Source organism: Macaca nemestrina, chromosome 10 (genome assembly GCF_043159975.1).
Source record: "Macaca nemestrina isolate mMacNem1 chromosome 10, mMacNem.hap1, whole genome shotgun sequence".
NCBI lineage: Eukaryota > Metazoa > Chordata > Mammalia > Primates > Cercopithecidae > Macaca > Macaca nemestrina.
In genome coordinates this window covers 88,168,385-88,191,964 of record NC_092134.1, presented here as the reverse complement: position 1 = coordinate 88,191,964, position 23,580 = coordinate 88,168,385, and the positions used below count along the sequence as shown (strand labels likewise).

The window sequence follows — 23,580 nt, the reverse complement described above, 5'->3', positions numbered from 1 at the left end:
TTTAAGTTTATTAGGTTGTTTTCCTGTTATCTAAATAGCACCTAATGACTTAGAAAACTTGATTTCTGAATTTCTGGGAGTAGGCAGTCTGTTACTGTGTGGGCAACAGGAGATTGAAATCTGTGTTTTGTCCTTCTAGTCTGTGAGAGACAGAATTTCCAAGTGCCTTTTGAATTGTTTTCATTTCTCTAAAAATAAACATTGAGCGCCTTTGGTATTGGTCTCACCACTACACAATCCCCTCCTTCCCATTTCCCCATATTCCTTAATGACACCACCATCTACCTTTTAAATTGTGGCTCTTACTGCTTAAGGGAAACATATTCCAGAAAGCCAGCCTGGAGCCTCCACCCTTGCTTGGCCTTGCACCCAGCCTCAACTCTCTTTCCTTCTTTCCTACCTGACAAGTCCTGCTGAGCCTCAGCCGGGCCCCTGAACTTTTCAGGCAGCTTTGCTGCTCTTTGCTTCTAGGCGTTACCAGCGCCTGCTACCTGCTGTGGCGGTATGCACTCTGTGCCTGCCTCTGTCCCCGTTGCACTGAGCCTGATGGAGGCAGCTGCCACGTCCTCTGCTAGAGCGCCAGTGCCTGGAACCTTGTACTTATAAACATTTAAGCAACTTGAACTTGGAGCTCCGACACACATATCTAACTTTTAGTTGATTTCACATTAACATTCCTCACTCACTTCTCACCAAGTTCTGTATGACCTGTTTGAGTGAAACGTTTTTTATTTAGTGAATTTCCCACCATCCTTTGAGATTATTGGAGTAACTCTGAGCTGTTAACCCAAATTGCTTCTCTAAGAGTGTTGCTGACTCCGAGTACACACAACATAAACGTAGTCGTCTGTATTCAAACCTGGAAGCCATAAATACTGTTTTGTACTCAGTAATGTACTGCAGACACAGGTGTCCTGAGAACTTGATAAGGCCTTCCTGGTAGGCAGGTGCCATGAACAGAGTGCAGTGAAGTGATGAGTGGGCCCTGTTTGTCTCTGGCACTGTCTCTTCCACCCTTGCCATGGTGCCTTGATCTCACTTTCATCTGTCTCCAAGTTAATGTTTTAAAATCTGCTAAAACAATGACCTTCATATATTATTTTCTCCATGTAATTGTACTGTAATGAATATCAGCTATTCTTCAGCAGCTCCTTGTGCCCCTTTCTTTTTCTCCCTCCTGTGCTGAACCCACCGATGCCTCCGCTGCACTCTCCAGGACTCAGGCCTTCTTCCCTTCATGCTCTCATCTCTGCTTGGTTCGAGCCCATCACCTGCCATGAAGTCTCCTAACCTTTGCAGGATGAGCTTTCCAAAAGGGCAACTAGGTAATTGGGAGGATTTGCAGGCCTCCAGCTCTTCATTTGTTCATTCATTCATTCACTCATTCATTCATTAAACATTGAGCACCTGCTGTGCCAAACACTCTCAGCCGCTGGGCATACCAGGGCACCTGATCCCTCCCCTCATGGAGCTCAGCACTTGGCACATGGTTAGGAAGGAGAATGCTAATCAGACTTCCTTGAGCAGGTGATATTTGAACTGGATTTTGAAGGGTGAATGGAAGTTAGTTATCTGAAGTATGGTGAAGAGAATGGACATTTTGTGTGGAAAGGTGGCCATATTTAAAAGTACAACAGCTTGGTCAAAGAATGGCAAGTGAACAAAGGATTCACAAGTGGGAATATCAGGTAGGCAGGGGCCATATCATGATGGGTCTGGTGTGCTTAGCCAGGGGACTTGAACTTTATTCTTAAAGAAATTGGGATCCACTGGAATATTTGTAAACAAGAGAACTGCATAACATTTATGTGGAATATGATGAATCAGGCAGCAGAATGGAAGATAATATTTTGGATGAGACTTGTGGTGGGAGGGAGATGATTTAGGAGGCTACAGCAGGTGACCCGGACAACAAGTGACAGGTGCCTAAATAGTGGGCATAGGAGTAGAGAGAGGGAGATGGAGTTAGGTAAGTGTTAAAGAGGTGAATTGCATAGCAGATGAGGAATTAAATTAAGATAACTTCCAGGAGACCATATATGCAGGGCAGAACATAAGGAGAGGAGCTGTTCTCTAGGAAATGGCTCAGTGTTGGATATTTTTAGCGTGAAAACATCTGAAAGGCAATGTCTATTAGAAAGTTGGACACCACAGTCAGGAGCTCAGATGAGCCATGGGTGAGGCCATGAGGGTGAATCAGGCATGCCTAGCAGGAATATAAAGAGAGATGGACAGAGAATTGATGAAGAGGCCCTGGGGGAAAGGGACATTTGAAGAGTGAAGAGGGAGGGAGGCCCACAGGGGAAAAGAAGAGCAGAGCAGTGGGAAGAAATCCAGCAGGGTTGTGTCAACCCAGAGAAGGCTTGGGAGATAATGTTGCTTCAGAGGAATTTGGTCATGAAGGAAAAGGGGCATAATGGAAAATCCAGAGGGGGAAGAAAGGAAGAGAGCCAGCACCCACACACTCCTAATTGCTAGACCTGGGGCAGGAAGTGGAAGCAGTGCTATAGCTAGGCAGGGTTTTTTTAGTTTTTTTGTTTTTCAATATATATTTTGACTTTTTAAAATTAAGTAAAAAGGAAATCAAGGGGAAATAAATATTCCACAGCAGGGTGACTGTTTGGCCATGTCACATAAATCTTGGCCATAAATTTCTTATGACCATGTCACAAGAAATCACAAAAATCAGGACCAAAAGGGAGCATCAGCTTATGAACATGCAGCCACCGGCAAAGTTAGCAAGAGTAGGTCCAGTGCAGTGGTGAGGGCCTCAGCAGGGTGCGGGCCTTCAGGGACTAGTTACTCTGCCACTTGTTGTGAAGATGGATACTTCCTTCAGAAAACTCAACTGTAACATGTAGAAGCAAGCAGAGAAAGCATTAGAGAGCAGTATAGGATTATGAAAAAGTTGCAGGCAGGGTTGTTTTGTTTTCATAGTGGGTGTTTTGCATTGACTTTTTGTTGTTGTTATTCTTGGTTTCAAAAGTTGCTTATAAAATTTTTCTCACTTGAATATCAGAACAAATTACATGGGCTTTTTCTGGTGTTTTGTTTTTAATCCATGTGGAATTTATTTTGGTGTCAAAAGTGATGGCCCCATACCAATTTTTCCCATGACTTAGCTAGCTGTGCCAATACTTGCATCCACTGCTTCAAAGCATCACTTTATAATATATTAAAACCCATGAATATTTGCATCTCCTCTTAAAATTCACCCTATTTAATTCATACTATCTACTCATGTACTAGTTCTAAACTGTTTCAATTACCACAGCATTATAATATACTTTAATATCTCCCAGAGCTATCCCATTTTATTTTTTCAGAATGTTCCTGTCTATGCAAACATCCCTGTTCATTATTTTACCTGTTTATATTTCTTGAAGAACTTCAGTATCACTTTTCAGCTTTTTTTCTTATCTTTCTTTGAAAGACAGAGTCTCGCCCTGTTGCCCAGGCTGGAGTGCAGTGGCACAATCTGGGCTCACTGCAACCTCCGCCCCCTCAACTAAAGCAATCTTCCCACCTCAGCCTCCTGGGTAGCTGAGACTACAGGCTTGTACCACCATGCCCAGCTAATTTTTGTATTTCTTGTAGAGACAGGGTCTTGCTATGTTGCCTAGGCTGGTCTCAAACTCCTGGGCTCAAATAATCCTCCCTCCTCAGCCTCCCAAAGTGCTAGGATTACAGGGATTAGCTGCCACACCCGGCTGACCTGTCAGCTTTTTTTGTTAAATCCATTTGGGATTATTAACAGAATTTATATTAGAATTCTAAATTATTTTGTGGAAAATTTTTGATACATCCCTGCATTCAAGTTTGCCCAATCAAGAGTATGGCACATCCTACCATTCATTCATTCATCATTATTTGTTTTTTCTTAAGTCAATTATCATAGTAGTCTTACATTTCTCATTAATTTATTTCTAAATAGTCTATGCTTTTGTTGTCATTATAAGTGGTATCTTTTCTCTTTTGGATTTTTAACTAGGTTTACTGATAACATAATCCTAATCTCTGGCTTCTCTTGAACAACCAGGAGATCTGGCAACATGGAGCCCTCATTCCAACATGGCAGCTATGAGCTGTCCCTTTCCGTAGGACACACACTTGCTAGTTTACCACAGTTGACTGGCTGACTCCACACATGGCTATTACTTGCATGCCCTGGGGGCTGATGAGTTATTTAGGATTGGGTGAGTCATAGACAGAGATGTTGATATCATTGCTTATTGCTGCTGCTCATGACTCTATAGCATCACTAACTCTGGTCCTTGCCTGGCTCACTTCTCTGCATGAGAGTGCTCCTGCCTGGCCTGTGGGACTTACTGGATCCTTCTAGCCCTGTCTGCTCTTCTGCAACATGCCCTTTGCCTGTCAGACCAGAAGCAAATGCCAGTTCTGCTTGCCTCGCCACACCCTCCACATCCTCGCCCTTCCTGACCAGAGTGGTCCCTGCCCCCTGTCTGAGCACGAGGCCTAATGGGGCTCTCCGTTTTCCTCCCATCCACAGTCTTAGTTACATTTCTGTATATGTTTCCTCTGAAGGTCTGCCAGTTAGGAGGGTAGGGTCTAAAACTGAGTTTCCTTTTTTGGATATTTTCTTCTTCCCCTCCATGGTATCACCCCAAAAATCTCTGCTGCCCCATTTATAATAAGGCCGTGTCAATTACAAACAAGGAGAAAAGAACTTCTAAGCCACCACTCAAATTTTGACTTATTATGACCACAAGGACCACAACTAACTTCAAGATCAAGAATCTTGAGGATATTATAACTTAAGACACTTTTATCACATATATTTCTAATACTATCAAATTCTCTGAATGCACTGCACTTGCATTTGCGACTCAGGGGAGCTCACTCATTTGCTTGTTCTCAGCATATTTCTTCCAACATTCTCTAAGCATAGCCTTCCCATGGGTCCATTTCTTTTTCTCTTTAACTTGTTAGATAATGCCACAATATTTCTTTTTTCTTAAAAAAAAAAAAAAATCCTAAACCACAAATCATCTTCCAACATTCTATTTCAACACTGAGAATGAATAATATGCTTATGATGTCTCAAATTTATTACCAGCAAATAATTCTGGTTGACTAAAGATGTCTAAATATATTGGTCCTATTAAGTGTATACATGTGAAAGAAACAGGCTATAATTAGTCTTCTTTCCAGAGATTTTATATTTGTGTTTTGTTTGAATTCTTTCACTGTTGAACACTAAATTATTATTTACCACAGATGTGTTTTCTCTCTGGGATTTAGTTCGTTTGCCTTTCTCTTTCAAGAGTAAAGAAAAATATGTTGTCCTTCCATCCACCACCACTCCATGATGTGTGTCCATTCCATTGACAGTTATTCAGTTTGGGTTCGTCACCTTATTTGTGGCCTCTTTTCCACTGGCCCCTCTGTTGGCTCTCGTGAACAATATATTGGAAATAAGAGTGGACGCATGGAAACTGACCACCCAGTTTAGACGCCTGGTACCAGAGAAAGCCCAGGACATTGGAGCATGGCAGCCCATCATGCAAGGAATAGCAATTCTGGCTGTGGTGACCAATGTGAGTAGACCTAAGCTTTACAGGGTAAAGACCTTGAAGATGCATTAGATTTGCTACCTAAGGAATCAAATGTTTAGTGTTTTTTAAAATGGGAGGAAGATGCTAAGTCTGTCATCCACATAAACGATATAGTTGCTCTATATAACCACTTGTTAAATGTATTTTCATTTTGTATATAATTATTTTTAACTGTCAAGACCGCCTACACAGGTACTGTTATTGCTCATTTGCTAAAGTTTTTATTCAATATGAAATATGGTAATGATAAGTACTAACACTTTTAATCCTCACATAACTATAAAAAGAGTTATCAGAAAATGCTTTTTTATAATGTGGATAGAAATCTGTTCATTTAGAGTTTGAGGACCCTAAAATAAGATCATTCTACCTTGTTTTACTACATATTCCAAAGCATCAACCTAAAATATTAACTCTGATGGTGAAGTATAAACAGTGTGTGCACTCCTGATTACCTTCCTTGACTCCAGAGCAGCAATTCTTAAAGGAGGGAGGTGGGTAGGTTTCATCACCTTTCCCACCCCACCCTTAGGTCTTTGCTCGCCATGCTCTGATCATTGGCTGAAGCAGCCTCATGCCCTGTATATATCACAGCTGTGAGGGGACAGAACTCAGTTGTTTACAGCCTGTATTCATTGATTATGGGCCATCTGAACATGTCATTTTTATGTACAGCCACAAGGGAGTTCTCAGGCAATGCAATTTTCATGCCATCCCATTAGCGGAACACCTTCCCAAGAAGTGTCCCAAAACTAGGGCCGTTTCCTCCCATATTTCACTGACAGTCTCACTCCCAGGTGAACCTCCCTAACAAAGTGATTCCCCAGTTTTGTTTTCTTAAGCCACATCTTCCCTGAGTCCCCAGCCAAAACAACAGAAGTTGGCAGTGCCTGTAGGAGACGTTGGCAGTGCCTGTAGGTTAGGCTCTGGATGAGGGAAGTTACTGAGCATTGTGGGCTCTAGAGTCAGGTAGACTCGAGCTCCAGTTCCCAGTACTGTAGCTGCATGATCTTGAGCCAGGCCTTACCACTCCAGAGCCCCATTTTATTATTTGTAAAATTATTACTTCCCTACCGCATATCATAAGAATAGTACATACCAACCACAATATTAGGGAATTCGTTGAGTTAATGCATGAAGCCTCATTTCTATTGAATGTTAGCTGCTGTTATTTTATCATCTTCATTACTCATCATTGTTATTAACAGTGACTCTGAGGACTCTGACAGGTACCCCAATTGGAGGCAAAAGAATTCCAAAAGTAGTCACTGTCTGGATATGGTTACAGTTTTATACAATAAAACAAGTTATCTGGAACCTAGCTGTCATCCCTACCGCAGAACCTTAAATATATCTGAATTGCATGCTATCTGTACTATTTGGAGAAAGTTGCAAATCGCACACTAAAACCAACTACCAGAGTATGTCAGTTTCCTTTCACCCAGGTACCCCACACCTTCAACATCTACGGTGCTGCAAAATGAAGACTGATGTTTAGAAAAATGGCCGTGATGCCTTTCAAGTTCCTCGGTCATAGAACAATGAATCTGTCATGTTCAGTATGCTCTAGTACACTGAGCTGGGCAAGAACGTGGACTTGTGTGCTTTAAGAAAATTTTCAGCAACAAAGTTTGAAACTAAAAGGGTTTTTATTTGACCTTCAACCAACCAGAAAATTCAGTTGACTCAAACTCTCCCTATTCCTCAAGCATTCTGGATTGATTGTATTAGGTACCTTTTCCCAGCATCCATGCCATGGCTCCACTCCATGAGCACAGATGGAGGATTGGCTGTTTCCAAGGCGACTCAGTTTGTGTGTGTGTATAGACACTCATGCCGGCTAATTGGTGCTATTGGTTCTTATCCAATAATGGCTTTTTCTTATCACTTAACCTAGGAAAACTGCTTATGAGATTTGTGACATTGATTAAACTATGGGCAATCCCTTTTTCCATATTAGGATTTGTTATACTTCCAAGATAGCAGTTATACATCCACATACATAGGCATCTGTTTATGTGTGTGCAAGCATTAAATGTGTGTCTTATTCCCTCAAACACCCAGTGTGTATCTCACAACCTACTGTCTACCAAAAGAGAATAACCACCAGGATGAGAATGCGCATCAAGCAGGAATTTGGTATAAAATCATTCATTTTAAAGCTGCTGGTTCAATAAATAAGCTGAATTGACATTGTTGTATCATGCCAGAGCATCTGTTATTGAAGACCAATTTTAATTTATTTTTATATAAATGGAAAACTGTGTGCAGAACAGCATGGGAAATGAAGCACACTGCATTTATTTGTACTCTTGCAGCATGTGTCTCAGAGCAGCTCAATTCAGGAAGAAAAGTATCTTGTCAGAAGACAATAAAATTATCTTCTGTGTTGGAATTCTTTGTAGCTTCCTGATGCACATCTGCCAGTGATTCTATAAAAAGATATAGTTGAGTTAAATGATAATAGCAAAATTTAATCTATTGAAATCTGAGGGAAAAAAGGTAAAATATTCTTGTGGCTCCCCAGTACTGACAGGCAGAAACACACTCATATATATACATTTTTCACATCAGAGGAAATGACAAAGCTGGTTCTAGTGAGGGAAATTTTACAATAGAAAAGCCCCTTAATTGTTTTTTCTTGCTTTGCCTGAGATTTGGTTTGTGGTCTCACTGTGTCTAAACCATACGTTCAAATGAATACTATTAAAAATCATGTTAAGCCAAAAACACGTCTGCTTTTCTGCCTCATCAATGACAATCATTTAGCTATTTTATTCACATAGAATTTGGTTTAAAGTCAAATCCTTTCTCCTTCGTTCAAACCAGTTTTACATACTGGAGAGTTTAAAGCCCAAATTAAAGAATTTTAGAGAAAATTCATGTAATTCATAATAGCTTTACCTCCTAATACATGTCTCTCTGACACACAGGTTTATGATTGGCCCATATTTACTCCTTTTATCTAGGAACATACTAAATTTTCTGTATGTTGTTGTTTAATTTATAATTTTCATAACTTCATCCACTTAATCTTTTTGAAGTTGAGAGACTTAGATACTAGATCAAACTAAACAGACATTATTATTTGACTATGAATGGGACAACCCCAGTATAATTCTCTCTGCTACACAAATTTTGCTAAAATTAATAAATGCTCCCACTCTAATGAAGCAACGAACATAACCATGTACTGAGGGTTTAAAGCAAATCAGGTCATGGTTTGACTTAGCTAAACAAGTCAAAATACTATACAGGAAAAAAGTGAACCTTAGAGGCCATTATTTAAGTTTAGATCCAGGAAAACATTCAGTTTACATTGTGTTTATGAAAAGCAAGTGCTAAAATCAATTAAATAAAGCTGGATTATTTTCATAACATTGACTCTGATTACATGTGCAAGCCTTCTAGGCTGAGGTCAGTGGCTCATGCCTATAATGCCAGCACTCAGAGAGGCTGAGAGAATTGCTTGAGGCCAGGAGTTCCAGACTAGGCTAGACAACATAGTAAGAACCCATCTCTACAAAAAATGTTTAAAGATTAGCCAGGCAGAGTGGAGTGCACCTGTAATTCTAACTACTCAGGAGGATCACTTGAGCCAAGGAGTTTGAGGTTACAGGGAGCTATGATCATGCCAGTGCACTCCAGCCTGGACAACAGAGCAAGATCCTATCTCACTATCTGCATATATTTTGCAGTTAAGAAAGAATTAAGATTTCTGAATCTTTAAAAAAAAAAATCAACATGATGAAAATAGTAAATCTGCCATATTTGTTAACCTGACCTATAAAAACTATAACTTCGGCCGGAGGGGGTGGCTCATGCCTGTAATCCCAGCACTTTGGGAGGCTGAGGCGAGCGGATCACCTGAGGCCAGGAGTTCAAGACTGGCCTGGCCAACATGACAAAACTCTGTCTCTACTAAAAGTATAAAACTTAGCCGGGCTTGTTGGCTGTGCCTGTGATCCCAGCTACTCAGAAGGCTGAGGCAGGAGAATTGCTTGAACCCAGGAGGCGGAGGTTGCAGTGAGCCAAGATCGTGCCGTTGCAGTGAGCCAAGATCGTGCCATTGCACTCCAGCCTGGGCAACAAGAGCAAGACTCCATCTCAAAAGCAAAAAACAAACAAAAAACCATAACTTCATTTTCACTTTTTGTTGTTTTTCTCCCAAAATAGGCCATGATCATTGCTTTCACGTCGGACATGATCCCCCGCCTAGTGTACTACTGGTCCTTCTCCGTCCCTCCCTATGGGGACCACACTTCCTACACCATGGAAGGGTACATCAACAACACTCTCTCCATCTTCAAAGTTGCAGACTTCAAAAACAAAAGCAAGGGAAACCCATACTCTGAGCTGGGTAACCATACCACATGCAGGCAAGTTCTGCTTTACTTGTTTAAAAACGCACTTCATCTTTAAAAGGGGTTTTCTTGTGACTTAATTCTGTTTGGTGTCATTTTTTAATTATTTAATTTTTATTTCTTTATAACTTCAGGATCAACTGGGTGCTTTGGTGTCATTTAAATCAAGCTGCTAGAGACATTTTTTCCCCATAGCTTTCTCTTGAGTGAAACTCAGAAAATGTATATGTATGTATATTTATTAAAAAGTTAATGAAGACTAGGGGTAGAACTTTCAGACCAAACCATAAAGATTTAAAGATGAGAGTTTCAAAGGATTACAGGGAGATTGATTCCAAAGAAAAGTCATAGAAATAGAGAAACTTCAAGAGGTCCCAGAACAAAGATAATTCAGTTGTTAATACTGTTGTGTTATTCAAGCACAATCTGAAGATATTGAATGATGGCAAACTAGCACCTCACATAACAGGGGCATACAGAGAGAAGAGATGTAAATACTCAGCTGAACAGTATTATCTAAATATATTCCAAAACTCTCTCCATCGATTTTAATGGCTGGTGACTTCAACAGTGGACAGTATGTACCAGGTAAATTACCAATTGATAGTTTGTGAACCGTAGGTCATTGACCTTTTTTCCTGGATCATAGAGTTTCACCTAAAACAAGAGGCTTTAAAGTTTATTTAGTCCAACTCCTCAAAGCCTTCACTAACTCAAATTCTCAATAATGCAACCAGGAAACCAGAAATAAGCCCAAAATAAATGTTTGTGTTACACCTAGTGGAGCCTCTTTACAATTCTGTATTGAATCTCCTTATTCTTACTTTCCACAATTCTAATCAGAAATTAAACTCTTCTAGGTTTAATAGCTTACAGGCATAAAATTAGATATGTACTACCTGAGGAAGATACACCAACAGCAGTTAACAGTTGATATCTGACAAGAATTAGGTAAAAAATTATAGCAAGCAGATAGTACTCTGTATGAGGAGAGAGAGTCCCATAGCTGAATGAACCCTGATGATACCATTATATAAATAAATTTATAAACATGATCCCTTAAACAGGAATTGTTTTGAGAAAACAGGGATAAATGTTGGGAGAAAAAATTTAAAACTTTAGTTCTTTTATAAAGATGGGTTATTTTCTACAAAGATGGACCCTGTTATTACCATCATTCTCTGATTAAATATTAAATGAGATATAACTGTAGTTATTTTGGGGCTTTGTTACCAAATTGAGCTTTAAGAGAAAATGTATGTGATGTCCAGTTTAAAAGAGCATTGAATCAAATATGACCTCTACTTTTTTTTTTTAATTTTTTGAGACAGAGTCCTGCTCTGTTGCCCAGACAGGAGTGCAGTGATGCCATATCAGCTCCCTGCAACCTCCACCTCCCGGGTTCAAGCAATTCTCATGCCTCAGCCACCGGAATAGCTGGGATTACAAGCACGTGCCACCACGCCTGGCTAATTTTTGTATTTTTAGTAGAGATGGGGTTTCGCCACATTGGCCAGGCTGGTCTCGCACTTCTGGCCTCAAGTGATCCACATGCCTCGGCCTCCCAAAGTGCTAGGATTACAGGCATGAGCCACTGCACCTGGCCATGACTTCTTTTTAAATGGGGCCTTTGTTTACAGTATTCAGTCAAAAAGATTTGTCTCCCAATATGTCTCCATTTCGTTTTCAGGTATCGTGATTTCCGATACCCACCTGGACACCCCCAGGAGTATAAACACAACATCTACTATTGGCATGTGATTGCAGCCAAGCTGGCTTTCATCATTGTCATGGAGGTAGGAAAAGTATGCTTTCAAACAGTTTATAAGGATGTGTATTTGCAGACCTTCCATTAAATGTTGCCAACTCCATACTTAACATGTATGATACCTTCTTATCACTTGCTAATATTTTAGGAAATATGTTAATCGGTTTTGACCTGAAAATATTCAAACAACTTCATTAACGAGAGCATTATCTGCTTTTAAACTTTAAAAGCATGTTATATGCAAAAGGGATTCAATATCATTCTTTACTAACTTTTTAAAATTTAGGGCACTGGGCAGCATGTTGGGCTGTGAAAGGGCTTATTCAAGATGAGTAAGATGATGTGATCTCTGCCTGTGAGAAACTTTTACTGCTGGGAGAGTTTGAAATTGACCAGCTCTGAAAAATGACTAAGGCAACTATAAATTTGTAATTGATGTAGCCAACTATGCTTCCTATGCAGAGTGAATTAACTACTGCCAAATTATAAAGTATCAGAGGTTACTTAATTGGTATGGTCGATAGGATTGTATTTAAGCTGCAAGAAACAGAAAACCCAGTCTATGGTAGCTTAAATAAGGTTGATTCCCCTGCCTTCCAACCCACATAACAGAGTTCACGAAAGTATGTGGTTGCTCCTGAATCAGTCAATACCAGTTCACTGATGGAAGCAGTATATCCAGTTCTTGGATTTGCTCTCATATATGTGTCCCCTTATGGCTGCTGAAATTCCAGATAACAAATTACATGCAAAGCAGGAAGAAGGGCAATGCTAACCATATCCAGTCCTTTTTGTCAGGAAAGAATGCTTTGCCAGAAGCCCCTACCGTGGACTTCCACCTACATCTCATTGACCAGAACTATAGCATGTGGTTTTCTTAGCAGCAAGAGGGGCTGAGGCAGGTGGATTTCATTTGCTCTGAATAAAACCACTCAGCAGAGAAGTGGGGTAGACTCCCTGGCTTTTTGGTACTTATACTAGTTTTTTTTTTTTTTTTTTTTTTTTTTCAAGTAGCTACCAAACATTAAACAGGGAAGACAAGTAACTCATGGTTAGTTCACCATCGTAAGTGGCTTTCTCAAGTACAGTATGTGATATATCAGCAGGAGTCACAAGTTTCTATTCAAACATGTAGTTGATGAAGTGATTGGCCCTCTGCTTTTGATATTGTGGTAGATCATTTAATTGTCTTTACATATGCAGTGGACCATCCCCACTGCAAAACTTCTAGAGCCAGCTTGATAATTCCTTTGCATTTCTGAGCTCACTGGAAGGGAAGAGAATCTACAGAGAGAGGGAAAATTAGGTGATGGGCTTTTCTTTTTTTTTTAAGAGACGGAGTCTCACTCTGTCACACAGGCTGGAGTGCGGTGCCATGATCTTAGCTCACTGCAACTTCTGCCACCCGGGTTTAGCCGATTCTCCTGCCTCAGCCTCCCAAGTACCTGGCACTACAGGTGCATGCTACCATGCCTGGCTAATTGTATATTTTTAGTAGAGACGGGGTTTCACCATATTGGCCAGGCTGGTCTTGAACTCCTGACCTCAAGTGGTCCGCCCTTCTCGGCCTCCCAAAGTGCTGGGATTACAGGCATGAGCCACTGCACCCAGCCTAAGTGATGGGCTGTAATAGGGCAGTGAGCAGGGTTATGTTATGCAAGGGTGATATAACAGAAATTCCCTGTAGTGCTGGAGGGCTCAGAGAGCAAGCTGGTACACATCAGTGCCTCCATCTGAAGCTCAAGGAGATCATGCTTTGGTTCAGAAGGGAAGTGGAAAAACTGAGCTTGAGATTCCTGGATAAGCCAGAGACCCAAAACAGGGCTGCATTTGTCTCAGTAGAAAGAAGTGTGTTTCTTTTCTGGAGAAAAGTGTCCTCAGTTTAGACCCCAGGTTTTTCTCAGATCAAGCTAATCAAATATGAGCACACAAACAAAGATGGTCAATAACAAGAGGTGATTAAAAAAAAAAAAAAAAAAAAAAAAGTGTGAGAAACAACTGATTTGGACTCTCAGTAACCTCAAGGGTTTGTTTGAACTGTCAGATAAGGAATATAAATTAACTGTATGTGAAAATATTTAAATAATTTTGGGTAGAATTTTAAATGAGCAAGAAACTAAAAAAAAAATTATAAGGCAATTTTGAAAAAACTAAATGGAACTTCTAGAAATTAAATCATTGGTGAAATGAAAAAAAGAAATAACATGGATGAAACAGAAGTTTAGGCAACTCTGAAGAGAGAATTTGTGAATTGGAAGATAGGTCTGAAAAAATTACTCCTGATACATCGCAGGGAGATAAGAAAATAGAAAATATGAAAAAAAATGTTAAGTGATATGGAAGAATGAGAAATACTAACTTAAAAAAATGAAAGAAGCAGAAAATGGATTAAAGAGATGAAAGAGTTCACAGATCAGAAAGCATGACATGTATCAAGCAGAATAAAGAAATCCACTTACACATATTAGAAGGAAAATGCAGCACACCAAAAATACAACCTTGGAAGTAACCAGAGGAAAAAAACTGATGACTAACAGAGAAAACTAAAGCGAGAATGGGAGTAGACTTTTTAACAGTAACAACGGAAGCCAAGAGAGTAGTCTATCTCCAGAATGCTAAAGAAGGTAGCTATAAACCTTAAATTACAGCAGAAGTTTGAAATCTTTCTGCAATGAAAACACCAGACCATGTGGTTTTTATTGGAGAGTGATACGAAACTTTTTAAAACAGATCATTTCAATCCTATACAAATGCCTTCAGTATCAGAAAGAGGAAATACTCTCCAACTCATTTGGTGAGGCTAAGAGTAGCCTAAATCCTAAAATCAGACAAGAAGAGAGAAAGGAAAATAAAGCCAACCCTGTTCATTACATAGATGCAAAGATCTAAGATGTGTAAAGTGAGATGATGGACATGTTAATTTGTTCCACTATAGAGTAAGTCCTCACTTAACATCCTCATTAGGCTCTTGGAAACCATGACTTTAAGATAACAACATCTACCAAAACCAGTGTTTTTTTCTCATCAATGCTGTAATGAAACAACATTGAAGGAAATGATGTTGTTCGAGGACCTGGAGTTGCAGTTTCCAAGAACCTGTCGATGATGTTGAGGACTCACTACGTACATGTGTCTTACAACATCATGTTGTATACCTTTACGCAAAATTTTTTAAAAATGTACAAATCTGAATCTAGAGATATATTTTAAAAAGATAACATCACACCACCAGGCTTTAACCTGGAAATGCAAGGGTGACATAACAGAGAAATTCCACATATCTATAAATATTCCCTACCTCAGAAACAGATGAAAGAACTCTTTCCTACAGCATCAACCTTTGTCCCTTTGCTATATAATTTCCATTATCACTAAACACACTAATATCTCTCACATCTCAAAATTCTCTCCGTCCTTACCTCGCCAGTCCTGCTTCACTTCTCTTCTCCTCTTTGTGGCCAGCGCCGTTGAATGAGTTGCCAATACTCATGCTGTCCTTGATTCCTCTGTCTTTCTGTCATGCTTTCACCCCCTCCACTTCACTGAAGCTGCTCTTGCCAGTTACCAGCAGCCACCACTTCTCCACCCTCCCCTCACCTGACTTAGCAACTTTTGACTCAGCAAAAATCTGAGTCAAAATTTCACAGAAAATCTGACTTCAGATTTTCCTCATCACTTACCCCTGGAAACTCCTCCTCACTGGGCTCCTAGGAAAATACGCTTTCCTCCTGCGTCCCTGGCCATTCCACCTCAGGTTCTATGCCAGTACTTTATTCTTTAGTGATCCTGGGACTCATCCCTTGGTTGTCTTCTTTTCTCTCTCCTTGGCCTCTTGATGATCTCCTGGAGTCTGTTGGCTCTAAATACCATCTGTATGCTAAAAGGACCTTAAAATGGTTGTTTCCAGAGCACACCTCTCCTGAACTCCACCCATGAATCCAATGGCCTACCTGGATTCTTTCTTTCTGTCTGCTTGAATGCCTAACAGAGATGTCTCACATCTACTGCCCCACATGCCTATATTTTCCTCCATTCACTCCAAATGTTCTCCCAACCCAGCCCAAAATCTCTCCCATCCACAGTATTTCCCTCTTGATTATGGCAACTCCATCTCAATACTGCTCAGGTTAGAGTCCTTGGAACCCTTACGCTATATCCAATCTGGTTGGCTTTTCCTTTGAAAATATATCAGTGAGCACTTCAGACCGACTATGCTGCTACCACCAGGTCAGAGCCACTGTCATTTTTTTGCCTGGATTAGGACCAGAGTCTCCTAGCTGGGCTTGCTCTTGTCTTCCTCTCTTACTCAGAGTCAGAGCCAGAGTCCTCACAGTGGCACACAAGGCCTCATGGATCCAGCCATGCCCCAGTGCCCCTCAGACATCATTTCTCTCCTCCTCACCTACTCCGCACCATCTTTGCCTTTTCTTGAATGCACTCTGGAGGTTTCCTCCAAACCAGCTCTGCATTAGCTATTCCCTTTGCCTAGAATGTCTTTCCTTCTGGTATCTGCAGGGCTTGTTCCCTCACCTCAAAGTGTTTGCTCACTTAGGCATATCCAGACTAATCTGCAGAAGAATCTCTTCATAGTACTCATCACTTTTTAACACCATGAATAATTTGTTTTTAATTATGCTTATATTATCTCTCTCCCCTTGCTAGGTCAGAGATTTTTTATTGATAAATTAAAAAATGAAAAGGTATTTAGCCTCATTGGTAATCAGGGAAATGCAGAGTAAGACCAAAGGGAAAGTCCATTTCATAATCACTAAGTTGGTTTTAAAAAAAAAAAAAAAAAGTCTGATCCAGCCTGAGCAACATGGCAAAACCCAAAATTAGCTAATTAGCTGGGCGTGGTGGCAGGTACCTGTAATCCCAGCTACTCAGGTGGCTGAGGCAGGAGAATCGCTTGAACCCGGGAGATGGAGGCTGCAGTGGGCCAAGATCGCACCACTGCATTCAAGCCTGGATGACAGTGAGACTCTGTCTCAAAAAAAGAAAAAAAAAAAGTTTGATGATACCAAGTGCTGGCAAGGATGTAGAGCAACTGAAACTGTCACTGCTGTGGGAGTGTAAGTTGGTATACCTGCTTTGGAAAATGTTTTGATATCCTCTTATAAAATGGAACATTCACATGACAGAGTCTCAGCAGTCCCACTCTTAGGTCCACACTCTTGAGAAATTTGCAGATAATGCTCTAGGATTCCAGCACAGTAATGTTCACAGCAGCCTTGTTCCTAAAACGAAAACTGGAAACAATCTCAATGCCTGTTCATAGGGGAACAAATAAATTATATTCACACAGAAGAATATTACACAGCAGTGAAAATTAATGGACTAGTTTTATAAGTTTTATAGAATAACATTGATAAATCTTTTTTTTTTTTTTTTTTGAGACGGAGTTTCACTCTTTTTGCCCAGGCTGGAGTGCAATGGCGCGATCTCAGCTCACTGCAACCTCTGCCTCCCAGGTTCAAGCGATTCTCCTGCCTCAGCCTCTCGAGTAGCTGGGATTACAGGCATGCGCCACCATGCCTGGCTAATTTTTGTATTTTTAGTAGAGACGGGGTTTCTCCATGTTGGTCAGGCTGGTCTTGAACTCCCGACCTCAGGTGATCCACCCTCCTCAGCCTCCCAAAGTGCTGGGATTACAGGCGTGAGCCACCGCGCCCGGCCAACATTGATGAATTTTAGGCAATACTTTTGAACAAAAAGCAGCCTGGTGTGGTGGCCCAAGCCTGTAATCCTAGTGCTTTGGAAGGCCAAGTTGGGAGGATTGCTTGAGGACAGGAGTTTGAGACCAGCCTGGGCAACATAGCGGGACCCTGTCTCTACAAAGAAATGTTAAAAGTAGCCAGGCATGGTGGCATGCACATGGATCACTTGAACCCAGGAGTAGGAGGCTTCAGTGAGCTATGATCACGCCACTGCACTCCAGCCTGGGTGACAGAGTGAGAACCTGATCCAAAACAAAAGAAAATAATTTCCAAAAGACTGCATGCAGATCATAAAGGTGAAGTCAAGCAAGACTATATTTTGGGGGTCTATATACATATTTTGTCAAACTTTTTAAAAAATAAATGAGAATGATACACATACACTTGTACAGATATGATAGCATTGACTTTAGCAGAAGTGCAGGGCCATTAGAAAAAGAGACACAAAATACAACAGCATTATCAACATTCTAGTTTTTAAGTTTAATGGTGGTTTTTTGGGGTATTTATTTTTTCTTTATCCTTTATAACCATTATATGTGTGTGTATATACTTTTCTACATATCACATAGTATTATTTATCTGTAGAAAGTAACAGTAACTGCTAGACAGAGCCACACTATTGATTAGACACGATGGCATTAGTGGTTGGATGTGTGTGTAAAAATGTCCACTGCCTTGTCCAGTTAAACTGCCATAATGAGAAGCAAGAATGAAAGGAACTCGGTGTTCTCCTCCATTTCTTTGTGAGTGATATTTTTCTTCTTCTCTCCCCCAGCACATCATCTACTCTGTGAAATTTTTCATTTCATATGCAATTCCCGATGTATCAAAACGCACGAAGAGCAAGATCCAGAGAGAAAAATACCTAACCCAAAAGCTTCTTCATGAGAATCACCTCAAAGATATGACGAAAAATATGGGGGTGATAGCTGAACGGATGATAGAAGCAGTAGATAACAATTTACGACCAAAATCAGAATAAGAGCTTTATGTTCTGAGAAGCACTTTAAGGAATTTAGCTCTGTCAAAATATATTAGGAATCACTAATGAGAATGTTTAAGTTAAATCACTTTGGCAAATACGAGTCTTAACTATTGCCATTTCCACCTGTATTATTTTTCAGTTTCAGCTAGCGATGCAGAAACTGGAAAATGTAAAACTTAGATCATGAAGGGCATAAAACTTATCACCTGGAAAACCTAAATGTTACCTTTTTCTGATAAATTGGAATTTTACAGAAAAAGTCCCTTAGTGTGCTTAAAAACCACCCCTTCTAAAGTAGAATGGATTCTTTTTTTTCTATTTGATTACTTTGATTTCTGTCTATTCTCAGGCGCATGATCTCCTTTATTTTCAGGCCATGTTTTATTTCTTCACTTTGCTAGAACTGTTCCAGGGTCATCTTTTCCTTGCAGTACCATCATTATAGATTTAATAGCTTTCCTGTGATTAAAAATAGCTAACTAGACTCAAGGATTCACAATAGTTAGGTGTATTATCAATACCTCCAGAAAGGAAACCTCAGTTATTCAGAGGAAATAGTTTCCGTCTTCATTTGAACATGTCTTTCCATCTCAAAAAAATACTTGTAGTACGTTGGAATGAAGATAGCAAGGTTTTGAAGCGTATTTGTCCTAATCCACAGTGACACTTTTTATCTTCCAGGAGCCCTTCTAGGAGGTCCCGTGCCTAATCAATGTTGACTGCTTTGCAGATCTCAAGGGAATAAAATGACAAAAGTAGGGAAAGTTACAGATTCAAACAGCATTTTAACTCATGTTGATCTGCATAATTAATTTATCTTTTCTAAAGATGTGTAGTTTCTTGGAAAACAGTGATATCACATGATTAAAATTACATTTTTATCAACGTAATTGTCTGGAAAAGATAAGCCCATCAATTTTCTACCAGTTGACTTTTATTTATTAGATACAGAAGGTGCAGTATTACACATCACCAGCTGCCTTTGCGAATGGCTCACTACACAGCCATTGGGGCATGACTGTGTGCATGGGCAGAAACAGCAAGTGCCCCCATTGTGGTCACTGGGTGGGGAGTGCCTTTTGTCAAGGAGTCTGTAGGACTTGGCTTATTTCTATATGCCAAAGTGATCAACACACCAAAGTCTCTGCCATAAAGAATGTGGCTTCCTTGCATCCTCCATCCTGTTATTCTGGGCCCAGTAATTTGATGTAACTGTCCGATTGTACTAGAGACAGGAATATACCAAGATTATTCATCATCAAGTAAAGAGACTCTAGATTAGATCTGATTTTTTGGCCTCCTCTAGAGTCAATCAGGCAGTTAAGAGTAATAAAGGAAAATGGTTTGGTCACAAACCCTACCATTATCTGGAGATTACTTCCTGCTGCACTCCTGTCCTGCCATGCACGTCTTGCCCCCTCACTTTTGTTCAGCCTAGCAGTCTACTTCACGTTATTGCCTTGTAAGTGTCGGGCCTCCTGGGCACTCTGGAAAAGACAGGGAGCCAGGCCCTCTCACCCCTACTGGTAACAGGTCAGTGCTGGGTGCAGGAGAGGGAGGTGATTTGCATCATGGTCATGCTGCATGGGCCTCACTGGGATGCTGTTAAATGCCAGAGGAGCCAACCTATCAGAATCCTAGCAGCAACAGGAAACTCAGATTTTAGAGGCTTTTTACAAAAAAGCAGCTTAACTCTAGGTCCTGATTTCAAATACCTGCCATGAATGATTTTTAAGTATTTATGTAGGATCCATCGAAGCAGTATTCTCGGCTTTTGAATTGTCTTAATGGATCAGGGACACCATTTCACTGTCTCTCTTGATCATGTTAATGATGTAGTCAGAGTTCAAAACAGGCCACATGAGGTCTGACTACACAGAGATGGAGAAATGAATTTCTTCCCACTGAAGGAAACTCTTTCTCATTCGCAGCCAAGATGGGAGTGCCACTGTTCCTCTCTTCACTTCTGAGATACTGCTTCTAGAAGCGGGTGTCACTTCCTCTCTATTACCTCTTCTCTGAAGTGTGTGGCTATCTCCTTGTGTTTAAATTTGGCAGTTACTCGCCATGTATGTCAGCATAGAAAAGGAAATGTTTTTACCTTATCTCCTGTATGTATGATAGAACTTAAAAGAAATGTGCATTTGTTTTCATAGCCCCAGCAGAGAAAATCCTCTTCATAGATTACATGCGCTGCTGTGGACAGGAGGGAACAAAACCCTCTACATATTTAAAAGCACCAAATGTAATATCTGACACTGTTAAGATGCCCAAAAGAGCAAAGTTGTAGTGGAGATGCAGGGTCGTTTCCCCATGCCATCCACAGTGTTAGTGAGTCCAGGGCTGACTTGCAGTGATGATGAAAAGCAGGGAGCTGTGTCTGCCGACAATGGTGGCTGCATCTGTAAGTGGCTTCAGAGGCAGCAGCCCTGGGGAAATTGATGGGTGTGGCAGTGGACCTGTGAAGAGGGAGAACCTGGCCCTCAGCCTGTCCAGTGTTAACCACTAGAGAAACTGAGCTTTATATCCTTTTGTATTGCCTGTGAATTTTAGCATATTGAAACATTAGGCCAAATACTCAGGGGATTTTTTCATTAAACATCCCTCAGATAATTTAGCTGTATGTCGTTAGAAAGGGAAAGCTATCATTTTTATTTTAAAAATAAACAAGGCCATCTTATAAACTGTCACCAAAGTCTTCCCTTTTTTATTGCATGTGTGTCTTGAATTTCATAAAACATTAATTCACAATAGGGGGTCAGAATGTACTCTTGTTGAAACACTTCTTGTACCATTTTATGTTCATAATTATGTTTGAGGAGGTAAAAATGTATGAGCAGCTTAAGTGAAGTAGAACTATTCATGATGCTTTTCATACATTGTGGCATAAGATGTAAAGTTTGTAATTAATGTTCATTTCTGTGCATTTTAATATTCTTTTATAATTATGAGCATTTTAATAAATTCATTTTTACAAACAATAGTATGGTCTATTCTATATTGTCTTAATGTTTTTAAGGAAGAGAACAAATATATATCTGCTATTTACTAGTGGCCAGTTGTGTATCCCTTAGATAAATGTATGCTTTTATGTCGGTTTTTCACAGGCTTCACTTCAGAGATTTGCTTTGGATTTTTAAAAATTATATTCAGTGTATTAAGGTTACAGGTTAGAAAAGGTAGTTATTAAACTCAGCCAAATCCTATTCTTTTTGTCAATCTAGCAAATTTTACCACTTTTTACCAGACTTTTGAATAATGTTCGGTTTCACCTACTAGGTTAATGAAATGTGTTAAAATATCTGCCATAGCATTTATAAATGTAGCATATTCCATTCATTTCCTTTCTAAAATAGTTGTTATATGACCAATAGTGACCCAGAGCACGTAACTGGCAAAACTAGAAACCTCTTTCTCTTGCTGCCTTCTCTCTGTAGGACACCTTTCCCAGGACCGTTTAGGTTGTGTTCCCTGTCACCCCTTCATTACTGAGACAATATGTAAATGGACGATGGCCAGACCATATGTAGAAGCAGAACTCTACCTACACCCTGCCCCTGCTATCTGCAATAGTCACCCCAGGGAGCCAGCCTGCAGTAGATTATACTAACAGAAAGTCAGAGTGCTCTCTCCAGTTACAATCCAGGAAACTAAAGAATAACTTCTGTAACAATTGGCCCAATATTACCAGGACCTGATGAATAACTGACAGCTTCCCTAATTTTGGTCCCTGCTCATACCTTAGGACCAACCAGAGAAAGCCAAATATGCCCTGCTAATCATCACATAGGATATCCGCTTCTAGTTAGCTACCTACAGCTTCCCACATCAGCGGCCTCCAATCAGGCGTAGCAGAAGCCTTCCCACTCTTTCTGCCTGCCTTTGAGTCTTTGTCAAAACATGAGTGACGGTGGATGACTCCCTTTGCTATAGCATACTCTGAATAAATAGCCTTTCCTTCTAATGTGGATGGTCTTTGCTTATTTCCACATTATGATCAATACAATGGCAGTGGATGTTTGCTGGGCAGTCGGACAAATACTCGAGTGCGTTACTTTGGCAAACTCCTGCCCTTGGATCATACTGGGGTTGGTCAGGAGGGAGGTTGGTCATGACGACAGATAAATCCTGGAGAAATGTAGATTGGATCACTGGGAATTAAGCTGTGAACCCAACACGATGAGTTTTGCCATTGATAAGCAATGGGGAACCTGTGGAGAACTTCAGAACGGAATGCTGTAGGCAAGAATGTGATCTTTGTCCCTGGTGAGGACTCATCTGCCTTCTCTCCTAAGCTCTCTTTTCTGATGTGCTCTTTGAGCCTCCTCACCTTAAGATTCAGGGAGTTTGGCGGCAGTTCTCACAATAGGGAGGCTGCCTTGCAGCATTCCTGAGGGGAGAAGAAGAATGGACCCCACCCTGAGCCTTCGGATTCCATGGAGCATTCAAGCATAAATGAAGGGGAAATCCTAGAAAAACCGGCTGTGGCTGTGACAGTTTCATTTCACTTGGGGAGATGTTTTCCTTTGGTTATGAAACAGATTTTACAAATGCTCTTAACAGCATTTCCATTTCCCAGCCGAAAACACACATAAGGCAGGTGGCCCTTTAAACCCCTTGCCTCATTCCCGAAAACAGTTCAGCACGTGGGATCCTTTGCAATGCTGGAATGATTTTTGTCACTTTACCTACTGGAAGATACCCCTGAGATCGGTCCTACCCTTCATTTCTCATCATTTCACCTGTTTTTGGCCATAATCAAACCTAGTTCTTCTAATTAGAACCACTTCACACCCCAACTCAAGCAAGTAGACCATGATTCCTAATATTGTTCAGGGTGGATACGCACATTTATGTTACAAAATACCCTGCCATTACTTTCTTGTCATTGTCACTTGAGGTGAGTCAGAGTGATAAATCGCTGTCAGTCACCTAAGAGGAAGCTGCAGGTAAGAGGCCCTGCTCTGTGGTACAGAACAAGCTACAGCCCTGGGAACAAGCGATAGCACTGGCCGCAACAAAATTCCCGGACTGACCCCACCGCTGGGCCTTTTCTCCCCTACTTTGTCTTTAAATCAAATCAAATTTTACCTTCACATATTTTGGTTCCTTTGGGACAATCAATATTCACTATTGCAGGGCTCTAGCTTCAAGATCACAATCT

General features: G+C 40.5%; 1 protein-coding gene across 4 annotated transcripts in view; it reads left to right on the top strand.

Annotated features, from left to right (window-relative positions):
* Positions 1 to 20,776, top strand: part of LOC105470094 (anoctamin 6) — a 218,630-nt gene extending 197,854 nt beyond the window's left edge. For all 4 annotated transcript variants that reach the window (XM_011721844.2, XM_011721846.3, XM_011721843.3 and 1 more), the window contains 4 exons: positions 5,356 to 5,561; positions 9,756 to 9,958; positions 11,634 to 11,739; positions 18,207 to 20,776. In XM_011721844.2, coding sequence (XP_011720146.2) covers positions 5,356 to 5,561; positions 9,756 to 9,958; positions 11,634 to 11,739; positions 18,207 to 18,413 — 722 coding nt within the window. In that variant the 3' untranslated portion in view covers positions 18,414 to 20,776. The remainder of the gene's footprint in view (positions 1 to 5,355; positions 5,562 to 9,755; positions 9,959 to 11,633; positions 11,740 to 18,206) is intronic.
* Positions 20,777 to 23,580: the final 2,804 nt, after the last annotated feature.